The sequence below is a fragment of the Drosophila busckii genome, chromosome X (assembly GCF_011750605.1).
Source record: "Drosophila busckii strain San Diego stock center, stock number 13000-0081.31 chromosome X, ASM1175060v1, whole genome shotgun sequence".
Classification (NCBI taxonomy): Eukaryota; Metazoa; Arthropoda; class Insecta; order Diptera; family Drosophilidae; genus Drosophila; species Drosophila busckii.
In genome coordinates this window covers 19,568,909-19,581,112 of record NC_046608.1, presented here as the reverse complement: position 1 = coordinate 19,581,112, position 12,204 = coordinate 19,568,909, and the positions used below count along the sequence as shown (strand labels likewise).

Genomic DNA, 12,204 nt, shown 5'->3' with positions numbered 1-12,204 from the left:
ATTAGCCGGAAAACATATGTAAAATACGAACTTCTTAATTTTATAATTAATAATTGCTAGCATTTGATGTAAATATGACAACCGACGAAAGCATAATGGCAGAAATGTTGGGTAAGTAAGCATTTAAACACAGAAAAGGGCATGTATTAGTAGACAGACATTAAATTTTTTCTTGCAGATCGCGCAACAAAACCAGACAAAGATCGTGTGGATGAGTTGGGCGTCCAAATGTTCTGCCTGGTAGTGCGCAGCAATAGTCAGTTGGTACACAAAGCTCAGGAAATGATAAGAACCAAAATATGTTCAAGCAACGTCATCGAAGCGACGCGAGCAATTGCAGTAAGTTTATCATGCAAAGTTATACACATATATACAAACATACAAACATTAACATAACTGTGGTTATTGTGGTTTATTTGACTGCTTACCCTTTTACAGCTGCTAGAGGAGTGCATGACGCAGTGTGGCGGTGAGTTTCAGGAAGAAGCAGCTAAGTTTCGTTTTCTTAATGGACTTATACGGCTAGTCTCCAAAAAATACGAAGGCGCTGAGACAGCGCACGAAGTGAAGCAACGAATTATGGAGTGTTTGCTTCTCTGGACTACTGAGTTTCCGGACCGGCAAAAGATACGTGATGCCTACGATATGCTTCGTAAAGAGGGTGACATTGAGCATGGTCAGTCGGCAGCGGCGCAGGCAAAGCGTGAGACTGTGCTTAACACCATTGACGAGGCCATGTTTGCTAAGCTTATCAGGAGCAAGGATCCAGAGAACTTTAAGCGTGCCAATCTGTTACTGCAGTATCGAATGGCGCAGGAGGCACGCCGCAATGATTTGCTTGCTCAACATCGCTTGGTGTTACAAGAGGTGCAGGAGACAATGAAGCTGCTCAATCAAATGCTGGACACCTATAATCCAAATGACCCCAGCGAAGATGTAAGCGAAACCATACACGAGCTCTATAAGAGCTGCAAAAAGCACAAGCCCATCTTTCATCATTTGCCCGAGTTGTTGGGCGAGTCCGATGCTCAGCTGATTGGTAAATATCCTAATACTGTGAATTCCTACAGTCCTGCAACAATTTTCTCTTACAGAGGACACGTTGCAGACAAATGGCGAGTTAATTGCTATCATGTCGCGTTATAAGCAGCTTGTTGCGTCGCCAGGCAAAGCTGTAGGGACTCCAGGAACAACACCAGCAGGTCAAGGAGCAGGAGCGGGCTTAGCTAGTAATTCTACTGCTTCAGGCAATGCATCACTGCTTAATGAGCTGCTAGGAGATCTACTGCTGAACGATTCTAATGGCACCACTATTAACAACCCAAAAACCAATGTCATGTCAGATCTTAGCGATATTTTTAGCAGCGCTTTGGCTGAGAGCGAACAAAAGCAACAGATAGGACATGTTACTAAGCTGCTAGAGCCACAAGTGCTTAGTCCTAGTAAGACTGACAATGGGAATGACCCCTCTAATGGGGCCGTGGAACCCATGGGGGATACTAAGACTTACAGCGCTTCTGCACGCAAGATGCCAGCCATCGCTATGCTGAGCGAGGAACTTTTCCAAAGGATAATGCCAACGCAAGAGCGTGTGAGCAGCTTTAAACGCGAACCGGAGAAACTAACCCTTAACGATTTGGCGCGCGAGCGCATGCACGTGAAACCAGCCACGGAGCAGGTGGATGATGTGCCATTGCTGAGCGCTCCAGATATTCCAACCAAAGTGGAGCAATCAGCTCCTGCACCCATAGTGATGACGTCCATGCCAAGCAAGCAACATTTAAGCGAGATTAACATCGAACTTGATCATGTCCAAGCCACGGGTGAGCAGCGTGTTGTGCTCGATGACGACGACTTGCATCTGAGCCTTAACTTTACTGAAGACCGGCCTAGTCAACAAGTGTCTGTCATTGTAATATCAGCTCAAAACAAGAGCCGGCTACAATTGAAAGACTTTCAGTTCGAGGCAAGCGTCAGGAAGGTGTGTATCATCGCTGCTGCTCCTAATCCGTGTCACTGTACTCTTCTTTGTTTTGATTGCAGCCGTGCAAGGTGCGTCTGATGGCACCGACAGACAACGAAATGTTAGCTCATAAACCATTCCGACCAGTTACACCCATTAACCAGGTGATGCTGCTGCTGAATCCTACGGGCAAGCCGGTGGACATAACATGTATTGTCAGCTATAAGCTGGGCGATGATCCGGATCCCATTAAAGAGTCAATTGTGGCGCAGGGCATTGCCTATGTGGATTAATGAAACATGTCTTTACATACATATATTCTAGTTTTTTTGCAATGGCGTATGCATTACTGGAAAGGATTTTTTTATAAGGTATTATACTCTTTCAAAAATTATAAAAGAGTTACTATTATTTTTATTATGTTTTTATCTGTTTATGTCCAGTACTTATATATTTATTTATATGAATGCTATGCCTATAAGGTTTATTAAATCGCATTCCCTTATTAATAATAATCGTAGTATAATATATGATTTATAAAAGTTTGAAAAAACGACGCTACAAAAGCCAAGCGCGCATTTCAGAGGTAGAACTCAGTTCAGTTCAGTGTGTCTCCACGGACCCATACCCTCCAAAATTGCCAATTGCCAATTTAACCTCTGTTGCCAATATATATATATACTTCCCACTCCGTCCCGGAGCTAGGACATTGCTGTTGCTGCTTTGTGGATTGTTAATTAAATCCTTAAGCTAGAAGACAAGCTAACCGCCCGTCCTGGGGCGCTAATCGGGCACAATCTCGTCCTTGAATGAAAGTGCTGTTATGGCCTTGGTATGGCCAGTGTAGTCTCGTATAGACTTTTTAGTCTCGGTTTTTAAGTTCCAGAGACGGGCTATGCCGTCTGAGGAGGCAGTGAAAAGCCATTTGGAGTCAGCACTGAAGGCAGCATCCCAGACCCAATAACCCTTGATGACCAACTCGCACCATTTGCTAAAGTCTTCAATCTTCCAGATGCAGGCAGTGCCATCGCCCGATGTAGTCACCAGCATACGTGAGTCTGGACTGAACTTGCATCGCAATATGGCGCGATTGTGTGCTGGAATTTTCACTCTGGCCGTGATAGTGCTTAAATGCTGATTGGGACTGCTTGACAATTCCCAAATGTAGCAGTTCCCCTTATTGTTGCCTGCGGCCATGTAATGTCCATCCGGTGAGATGGCTACATCTTGTAGTAAAATCATCCCACCTCGGCAGTAATCTAATTACCTCCGACTTAACATCCCAGAGGTAAACGCCACCATTTTGCGAGCCCATAGCAATTTCCACTTGGTTTGGATGTAAGCATGCGGCATTTACGGGTGCCTGGCAGTCGAAGACACGTGAGCAATGGGGAGGCGCAGAGATCATGTCCCAAATGCGCACTCGATGGTCCTCACCAGCCGTATACATCCAGTTCCCATCCTCCTGAAATCCTAGGCGCGTGACGTTCTTTTGCACGCCGTCAAAATTGATTATAGGCGCCGTACAGTTGGACTCCAAGTCATAAAGCCGTATGCACTGGTAGCCACAAGCAGCCAGACGTGTCTTATCTGGTGTGCGATCCAATGCATTTACTTGCTGCGTATTCACAATTGTCATTAAAATTTGACGTCTACTTGAACTCTTCTTACTTACCGATGTTTCCACAAAGCGCATGGTCTTTATGCAGTTCCCGGTATGCGCTTGCCACACTTTGATTGTGTGGTCATAGCCACCTGTGGCCAGTATCAGTTGGTCTTCCGTTGCATCCATTGTTATTATTATTAATCAAAGCCGCATTTCAAAAACTTTTGCAATTATCTTACTTTACAGTTTTTATGCAGAGTAGCAGTATTGGCAATTTAGCCATTTTCACGTCAGATCTAGCCATTTTAAAAATTGGAATGTAGTAGCACTCTGAAATGTAATTATTATTTAAAAAACAAATCAGCCTAGCCATTGACACTAACTATAACGCATGATTATGGTTATTTTATTGTCTCTTTTGACTTGGTTTATATTCTTTTGGTTAACATTTTTAAAATATTTTATATTGTCAAGATAGCTATTATAGGCTATCGATAAGCATTAAGCAAGTTTATTTTTAACACTGATGAGTTTTTAGTATTTAATGTTAGTTTGCTAGACTTAGTATTTTCAAAATGTTTACGTCCGGTCACACCGAATGTACAATCGTCCATTTTGTCAACGCTCCCAGCGGCATCCAGAACGTGAGTTAATCTAACAACTTTAAAAAATAATTTAATTCACTTTAAAACTATGAAAAATGCAAGTTTAAGTAATGGAAATAAGTGAAAAATAGCGGATGCACATGTATATTGTTATATGCTCGTATTAAAGTGGCTTAATTTTAAGCCTATCCGAATGCGACAACATGTGCTAGGCTGCATGTTTGAGGTTATGTATGAACAATGCAAAATAACTAACAATATCTTTCTATTTGTATAATTTTAACAGGTTTCGTAACTCATTCACGTTAAAATGTCGGGAGGCTTAGATATTCTGTCCCTCAAAGAGGATGACATTACCAAGATGTTGGTCGCTACCACCCATCTGGGTTCGGAAAACGTTAATTTCCAGATGGAGCAGTACGTCTTCAAGCGTCGTGCCGATGGTGTGAATATCATCAACCTTGGCAAGACCTGGGAGAAGCTGGTGCTCGCTGCCCGCGCCATTGTGGCCATTGAGAACGCCTCCGATGTAAGTTGACACGCATACGCATGAACACATTTTTTTTTTTGTTGGAGTCCACGTTTGGTGTACATGATGATTTTTCATATTATCTTTCGGGTATGAAATGCAATGATTTCAACTTCAATGCTGACCACGCCACGTGCTCTCGCTCACAGCAAAAGAAATTATAATAATGTCATGAAATTTGTTTACATTATTAACTTTATTGTTTCTTATAGGTGTTCGTCATCTCGTCGCGTCCCATTGGTCAGCGCGCTGTACTGAAGTTCGCTAAGTATACCGACACCACACCAATTGCTGGCCGCTTCACTCCTGGTGCGTTCACCAATCAGATTCAGCCCGCTTTCCGCGAGCCACGTCTGTTGGTCGTCACCGATCCCAACACCGACCACCAGCCCATTATGGAGGCTTCGTATGTGAACATTCCCGTGATTGCCTTCACCAACACGGATTCGCCACTGCGTTACATTGATATTGCCATTCCGTGCAACAACAAGTCGCCCCATTCTATTGGTCTGATGTGGTGGCTCTTGGCTCGTGAGGTGCTCCGTCTGCGCGGCACCATCTCGCGTACCACCGAGTGGCCTGTTGTGGTCGATCTGTTCTTCTACCGTGATCCCGAGGAGGCAGAGAAGGAGGAGGCTGCTGCCGCCAAGGAGCTGCTGCCACCACCCAAGATTGAGGAGGCCGTCGACCATCCCGTCGAGGAAACCACCAACTGGGCCGATGAGGTTGCTGCCGAGACTGTTGGCGGTGCTGAGGACTGGAATGAGGACACCGTGAAGACCTCATGGGGCAGTGATGGCCAATTCTAAAACCTGACGCAAAGATCATTGGTGTTCAAGCGACAATGCTGCATAAATAAAATCAGATTTATGTTTCATAATTATTTGCGTTATCCGTTTAACACAGGATTTGGGTGGTACATGCGCGGGAAAGCATGTGTTAAATGACTTAAGCAGCAAACTTAATGTCCGGTCATCAAGTTTGTTGCCTAAGTCACTGTTTATTAACGACAGCCCAGAAGTATGCAACAATTGGTTAGCTGCCACGCATTCGTCTCCCGAAGGGAAACTTGTCCACAACTCGCCCGAATCCTGTCACATTTCCAAAATTGTTGGCTTACGACACTCTGAGGACGATACTCTATCGATTAGTACAAAAAAAATATATGGTCATCTAAATAACCATCAACTTATAAATTTTTAGCCTCAGGCCTGCGGAAAAGTGGCCAAGATCACAAAATGCCCATTTCCTCCAGAACTACAAGGACAATCCAGGTGTCCTTTGGTCAGATGATAGCCCTTTTAAAAAGGAATCGGTTGACACTAATTTCGTCCTGATCCTGGCAAGGATTCGGGAGATACAGCCGATTTTCTATATACGAAAAAAGCAGCTTTTCTCAGCTCCTGTAAGGACTTTCGTCCTTTGAGTGATATATTCTGAAAGCTCGCAAGGAGCACTACTTGGACACTAAAGGACATTCTTGTAGTTCCTGTAGTTTCCGAAAAAAGGACATTTTGTTTTTGGGCCACTTTTTGCGACCCACCCCCTTGCAATTTTTTCAACAAATTTTATTGTGCAATCGTGGATATCTTTGTATGCAGTTCGATTGATTCGATGCCTAGGAGCACGGAAATGCATGTCCTTTTGGGATTGGAAGGATTACGAAGAAGTAGGAGCTACAAAGATATTAAATTTTGCCATACATAATGTAAGCAAAAGATAACTGAACCAGCGGACTTCCTGGTAGAGCTTACTTGTTCGATCCTGGCTATCCTGGAATGAAATAGCTCTGATGCTCAGGACTCCGAAAATGCAGGTCCTTTTAAAATTAGAGCTTATAATGCATATAAATCGAATTACACTTTAAATTTATTTATTAATTTTTTTTTTACTTTATATAAATAGAAAACAGTTAATGATTGCTTAGGTGTATAAATATTTAAAAACCTTTCTTCTATGCATACAAAAAAAATCTTGATTAAACAAAAAATTAGTTACGATGTGAGTTGGATGAATAGTATGTGAATGCATGTATGTATTACATTAAATGAGCTATATTATTTAACAGTACATCTGAAACTTGGTTGCCCATACCATAACCCCGTTATAAATGAAATTATATATAGTTCAAATCATAGTACAGCTATTTCACTGACAGGACTAATTAATTAAATATACAAAAATAGATATATGTTTAACAATATTTCGACATATATGCTTGCATAGTCACAATTCTCTAGTGCAAGCAATATGTACGTATATACTCTTGATCCTGCTCAAATATACAATGTGTGTGCGTGTGTGTGTGTGAAGGACATTCAGACATTCCGTGCATAAACAATTTTCAGATAGCAAATACAGATTACAATGACATAAACAAAGAGCCAAGGGGATTTAGTTACGCGGACACACACACACGCACACATATTTAGTTTAATAAAAATAAATGTTTTGTAAAACATAATATATATAATATGCATAATGTATTTTTAAATTGTTAATCAATTGTGTTGTTGGTTGGTATTATTTAAGTGTAAGTGTGTTGGTTGGTTGGTTGGTTTATTTATTTAAATGGGTTCGGACGAGCTTTAAATTCCGTCTTTTTGCGTATTTCCCGTATCTGCTCTTCTTCTTGTTGCTTCCGTTGTTCATCTTGCTGCAAAGAGAGTACATTTTAAAGAATCGTTAGTTTCATTTCAAACAGAAATACTCTATCTAACACTAGATATGTGCATGCGCCTAAACTAAAGTTAACGCCGTATCAAAAGTCAAGCCAGCTTACTTTGCATGAATTTTCAACGAGTGAGTCATGTGTACAGTTGAGAAACTGATTAGCCCTAAACTTGTACATATAATGTATGAATGTTACATATACACTAAATATATGTAGATTTAAAATATGTGTACACACACACACACACACACACACACACACAAGAGAAGTTTAACCTTCTGCCCAATGATAGGAGAAAAACAGTTAAAAAACACTGTAGACTTTGATAAGGCGCAGAATACTTAATATCTTTGTGTATGTATACAAACGTATCAAGTTTCTGTTACCAAATAAAGAAGCTGCGCTGATAAGAAGAGTTCTACAGCAAAACGAATGTAAGAAGAATGTGAAGGTTGCTGGAGGAGCAAGCGAGGAGACCAGCTGATGATTTGTTTGCACAACCTACCAGCGTTCCCCTCAACAGTTGGAGGCCATGGCTGGGGCTGCTGACGATGTTGTCGTTGAGTTTGGCAGCGCTGCGTTGGGCGTTGTGCTAGCAGCTGAGCTCATTGAATCATCGGGCGCAGCGGACAGACTGCTTTCATTGCCATAGAAGCGCGGCTCGTCGTGCGCTTCGGCCGATGGTGATGTTGTCTCCTCATCCGAATCGTCATCATTGGAGCTGTCAGCACCGCTGGCATTTATTTTGCGATTACAGCCGGCGGCATCGGCATCCGCTGGTTCGGTGCTGGCTCCCGGTGTGGAGCGATGCAGATTCTCGTAACAAGCATCACAGACGCGCAGCGCCTTGTTGCTCTGCTGCGGCAGCAAGTGTTTCTTTGATGAACAGCCGGCGCAGACAACGGCGCCGCAGTTGCGACAGTGATGACGACGCTGCACAAACGTGAACTGCGTCTTCTTGCAGTGCATGCAGATGCTTGCCTCGGCATCGGGCACCCAGACAGCGGCATGATTCTCCACCGGTTTCTTGCCGCTTTTGCGTAGCAGATCCTCCACACACTTATTGATATGAGCCATCCACTCCTGCTTTTCGGTGGTGGTTGCAGCGTACACCACAAACGATTTAGTTGTGGTGCGTATGTACCAGCCGTTGCGGTATTGCTGGTTATCCGGTATTGGCTCCAGCGACACCTCTTCGAGCGGCATAATGTGTTGCTTGTTGTACTTCTTCTTGCCAATCACAATGTTGCCGTACACGAGTATATCGTTGAAGAGGAAGAACTGACGTGACTTTGGGCGCTTACGACACATCTTTGTGAGAACCCCTTCGCCGACTAGCACGCGTCCGGGCACGGCTAGTGGCACGCCGGAGCTGCCAAAGCAATTCTCCACGGAGGCAATCCGACGTGTGTTTAGCTCTGAATTTACTAGACGGTCAACCATTTTGTTGTTGCTGTTGTTTCTAATAGAAGCTGGTGTTAGTTAAGTTTGTTTCTTGTTGATAGTGTGTTTGTTGTTGCTGCAGCGAAAGTTGTGCTCAGTTTTTGGCGAAAGCTTTGGCCCCTTGCAGTGTCTACTGTGCCAGAGACTGTGACTGAGACTTGACTGTTGCTATCGCAGTCTCAGCAGCGTACTTCAAGTGTGACGAGGGCGCACTCACTAAAGCTGTTATTGTTGTTGCTGCTGCTCACGCTGCGTACGTTTGCGTATGTGTGAAAGAGTGGAAGAGAGAGAGAGAAAGAGAATGATAGAGATTCTATGTAGGCCTAGGTTATTACAACAATAAAAAATAGAAACCTTTAGCTTACTCTTATTGCTGTAAATGCTCATCCGGAATATATTCGCGTATATGTATGTATGTACATCAATCTGGAGTCACACGCTGCGCCCTTTATGCAATGCACAATAAAATTGTTTCTACGCCGTCGGTTTACGTTTTTAACCGAAATGTCATGACTCACACCACTCACACACACACACAAACACACACACGCGCACGCAGAACAACAATTATTTGCACTTATTTACTCTCTGCACTCTTGTAAAACTACTAAATGTATTATGCAGTTGTTAAATATAATCCCTATATTTATGTTTATGGGCTCGCAACAGCAGGCAAACTTATTTATATAAAAAAAAAATGTGACAATCAACTGCAGCTGTTGATGATACTGTGAGAATGTGTTGCGCTATGTTAATGTCAACTCGAGCGAGCAGCTCTGTTACAGGGTTGCCATCTATCAAGTTTCAGGTCATATTTAACACTGGTGCAGATACTTTTGGATATTACATTATTATGTTATTACAAAATACAAAATTCAGCAGTTAGTAATTTTTTATCTATGAATATGAGTATTATTGTAAATATAGCAGGCTTTTTTAGATTTTGTAAATTTAGCAACAACTCAGTGTGACCAGCGCATGCGCAGCATTTATTTTTTAAATCAAACCATTATATTTATGCATTTCAGCTTACCTGTTGTTTTCTTTCTGCCAACTGCTTTTGCATAGCTGCATCAAAGCCACGGCGTTCACGCACACGCTGCTCTGAACGTAATTGAAAGGGTTTTACTTCGGTTAGAGCTGCACGTGAGTCCTTGCCATTCATTTCGTCCACCCGATTTGGGTCGACTTGGCGCTTGCGCGAATGCTTTAGTGTCTCTGGGGTTGTGGGTAATGTGAACTTCTGTACTACAATCATGTCTTGCAATCGCTTGTGCATTGCTTTGAAATTTGGTACTGGTCGGCTATGAAATTGGCGCGCTTTGCGCTCCTCTTCTTCGCGTTGTCGTAGTGCATTTTGTCTGCGTTGATCATAAACAGCCTTAAATTCGTAGGCGCGTGGTGCTACAGCCGAACAGGAGTTTTCGCTGCCACTTGTCGGAGATTTGGAGATGGGCGACCAACATGATCTGATGTTAGGCTTAACATTCTCAACGCCAGCGTCTGATCCTGTTTCAAGAATTTCCAATTGTTCACCTTCGGCATCTAAATATTTTATGGTAATAGTATGTTCCTGCGTTTTTTGTGTTGGCGCAATATATTCTTTGTTATCCTGCTCTTCCCAGCTTAATTGTATTTGTTCTTCTTGTTTTATATTTTCCTTCTTTGTGGTACGAGTTGTTGCTAAAATGGCGGTATGGCTTGTATAACTGTAAATTATAGCAAAAATGTGTGCAGCGGGCTTACCGAAAAAATTCTCTGAATGATTCAGATTGTAATCGCCAACTTCTATACAATCCCAGTTAAATTCTGTCTTTATTTCGACTATTTCATTTTTATTATCCATGTTTTAAGCAAATAAGCGTGTACGGTAATTTCAAATAACATAAGCACGAACACTGTAAACGAGAATAACAAGGGACTGACTGCCGATAATTATCGTTCAATAATGTGCTCCCAGTGTGTGTTATGCTAACAGCTCTGTTCTATAGGCTGTTATTGTGTTAAGACAAACGCTGGCTGCTGTATGTTACGTTAACAGTTCTGCTCTGAAAATGTAAATGCGCTGTTATTGGCTTCTGAAATGTTACTGCATAGATGGACAAAAGCTGTGCGTTATATGTCGTCGGTTAAATTCAAATATAAAAACACGTTCGCTTGCTGTTTTTTCTGTTTTTGTATACACATTTATTGCAAGATTGTGGTTGTTTATAATTTAAATGTATTCTCATTTTAGCTCTTTTTTGTAACTACCACATCAATATATATTCGATATTCATTTTGGATTTGCGATGCAGTATTGCCTAATTTATGTGAATTTCGTTTCGTTTTGTTTGCTTTGGTTTGGGTTAAAAAAAGGATTTATCGTTTTAGCAACTTGAAATTCTGTTCGTTGTTGGTTCCTTATACCAAGACAACAATGCATATTCCGTTTATACAATTACTAGTGTTATTATTGTTTTTGCTCGGCTTGTAATTGAAATTTGTATATTATTTCATGTGCATTAATTGAGAGAATTTATGTACATACATACTATTGAGCATACTTTTGTTTTTGGCAAGACATTCGCATACATGTGTGTTGTAAGGACATACACATACATATATAATTTAATATGCAATTTTTTTAGGTCCATGACGAACACGGTAAAATGCATTTTTTTTTTATACATTGTTTTAGTTTTACTTTTAGTTTTTTCGTTTCCTTTTTGTTTTTGTATTTATTTATTAAACATTTAACAAAATTCATATGCATTCATTTTACCATGTGTATGTGTATGTGTATATATATATGTTTGTATGTATGTACTAATGTTGCATGAATTTTCTTTATGAATTAATGTACTTATATATTTCCTTGTGTTTCTTCTTTTGGTTAACTTCATACTTCCTCTCCACTGCACTGTTTCGCAATCGTTACTCTTAATAACATTAATAAAAACAACAATGTTGTATACATAATACATATACATAAAACGTTTCTGCGCGTATTTTTATCATAACTTAGCTTATTTTGCATGTTTCATTTTTCATTTGCCATGTCCATTGAGTTTTTGGTTTTTGGTTTTTTGTTAAATTACTAACTACTTATACAATGTAATGTTAACTGGTTTTACTTGTTTTAATTTGTCCGTAAAGTTTTCGTTTAAATACTAAACTTTTTTCATATTCTACGTCATTCCTCAAAACTTTATATGTCATACCAAAAATGTTTGTCCGGCTTGGGGCTTTTGTTTTTTGTTTTGTTTTGTTTTAAATGTGAACAATTTATCTTAAAAAATATATGTATGTACGTAATAATTAACATTTCGCTATGTTTTTGTATTTTTTTGTTTTTGTTTTTGTTTTTGGTATTTGTTTAATGTTTATATTTGCTTTCATAAT

The 12,204-nt window shown here is 40.8% G+C and overlaps 4 protein-coding genes across 6 annotated transcripts; 2 read left to right on the top strand and 2 right to left on the bottom strand.

Moving 5' to 3' along the window:
- Window positions 1–29: 29 nt before the first annotated feature.
- LOC108606850 (ADP-ribosylation factor-binding protein GGA1) lies at window positions 30–2,330 on the top strand. Of its 2 annotated transcripts, XM_017997349.2 has the most exons (6): window positions 30–111; window positions 179–339; window positions 439–469; window positions 527–1,039; window positions 1,095–1,981; window positions 2,044–2,330. In XM_017997349.2, the coding sequence occupies exons 1-6, from the start codon at window positions 75–77 to the stop codon at window positions 2,254–2,256; spliced, it is 1,842 nt and encodes a 613-aa protein (XP_017852838.2). In that variant the 5' UTR covers window positions 30–74; the 3' UTR covers window positions 2,257–2,330. The 2 variants fall into 2 exon arrangements, with proteins under 2 accessions (XP_017852838.2, XP_017852837.2); XM_017997348.2 differs by having other exon boundaries at window positions 439–1,039.
- An 86-nt stretch (window positions 2,331–2,416) lies between these two features.
- Window positions 2,417–3,820, bottom strand: LOC108606853 (protein LST8 homolog). Its single transcript, XM_017997350.2, is given in 3 exon segments — window positions 2,417–3,202; window positions 3,204–3,581; window positions 3,639–3,820. Coding segments are annotated over 3 exon segments (951 nt in total). The 5' UTR covers window positions 3,756–3,820; the 3' UTR covers window positions 2,417–2,746.
- A 332-nt stretch (window positions 3,821–4,152) lies between these two features.
- LOC108606854 (40S ribosomal protein SA) lies at window positions 4,153–5,583 on the top strand. Its single transcript, XM_017997351.1, has 3 exons — window positions 4,153–4,213; window positions 4,461–4,703; window positions 4,916–5,583. Exons 2-3 carry the CDS (start codon window positions 4,485–4,487, stop codon window positions 5,510–5,512), a joined length of 816 nt encoding a protein of 271 aa, XP_017852840.1. The 5' UTR covers window positions 4,153–4,213; window positions 4,461–4,484; the 3' UTR covers window positions 5,513–5,583.
- A 1,070-nt stretch (window positions 5,584–6,653) lies between these two features.
- LOC108607163 (pleckstrin homology domain-containing family F member 1 homolog) lies at window positions 6,654–10,751 on the bottom strand. Of its 2 annotated transcripts, none has more exons than XM_017997815.2 (3): window positions 10,567–10,751; window positions 9,854–10,503; window positions 6,654–7,359 (listed from the first exon to the last, which is right to left on the bottom strand). In XM_017997815.2, the coding sequence occupies exons 1-3, from the start codon at window positions 10,664–10,666 to the stop codon at window positions 7,267–7,269; spliced, it is 843 nt and encodes a 280-aa protein (XP_017853304.1). In that variant the 5' UTR covers window positions 10,667–10,751; the 3' UTR covers window positions 6,654–7,266. The 2 variants fall into 2 exon arrangements, with proteins under 2 accessions (XP_017853304.1, XP_017853302.1); XM_017997813.2 differs by lacking the exons at window positions 9,854–10,503; window positions 10,567–10,751 and adding exons at window positions 7,883–9,069; window positions 9,186–9,508 and having other exon boundaries at window positions 7,275–7,359.
- Window positions 10,752–12,204: the final 1,453 nt, after the last annotated feature.

What these genes read in the sequence shown, in the direction of transcription:
- LOC108606850 (XM_017997348.2), top strand. Translation starts at nt 75, where the DNA reads ATGACAACCGACGAAAGCATAATGGCAGAAATGTTGG. An exon ending in GTCCGATGCTCAGCTGATTG is followed by an intron (nt 1,040 to 1,094) that starts GTAAATATCCTA and finishes TTTCTCTTACAG; the next exon opens with AGGACACGTTGCAGACAAAT. An exon ending in TCGAGGCAAGCGTCAGGAAG is followed by an intron (nt 1,982 to 2,043) that starts GTGTGTATCATC and finishes TTTTGATTGCAG; the next exon opens with CCGTGCAAGGTGCGTCTGAT.
- LOC108606854 (XM_017997351.1), top strand. Translation starts at nt 4,485, where the DNA reads ATGTCGGGAGGCTTAGATATTCTGTCCCTCAAAGAGGATGACATTACC. An exon ending in CCATTGAGAACGCCTCCGAT is followed by an intron (nt 4,704 to 4,915) that starts GTAAGTTGACAC and finishes TGTTTCTTATAG; the next exon opens with GTGTTCGTCATCTCGTCGCG.
- LOC108607163 (XM_017997813.2), bottom strand. Translation starts at nt 8,820, where the DNA reads ATGGTTGACCGTCTAGTAAATTCAGAGCTAAACACACGTCGGATTGCC.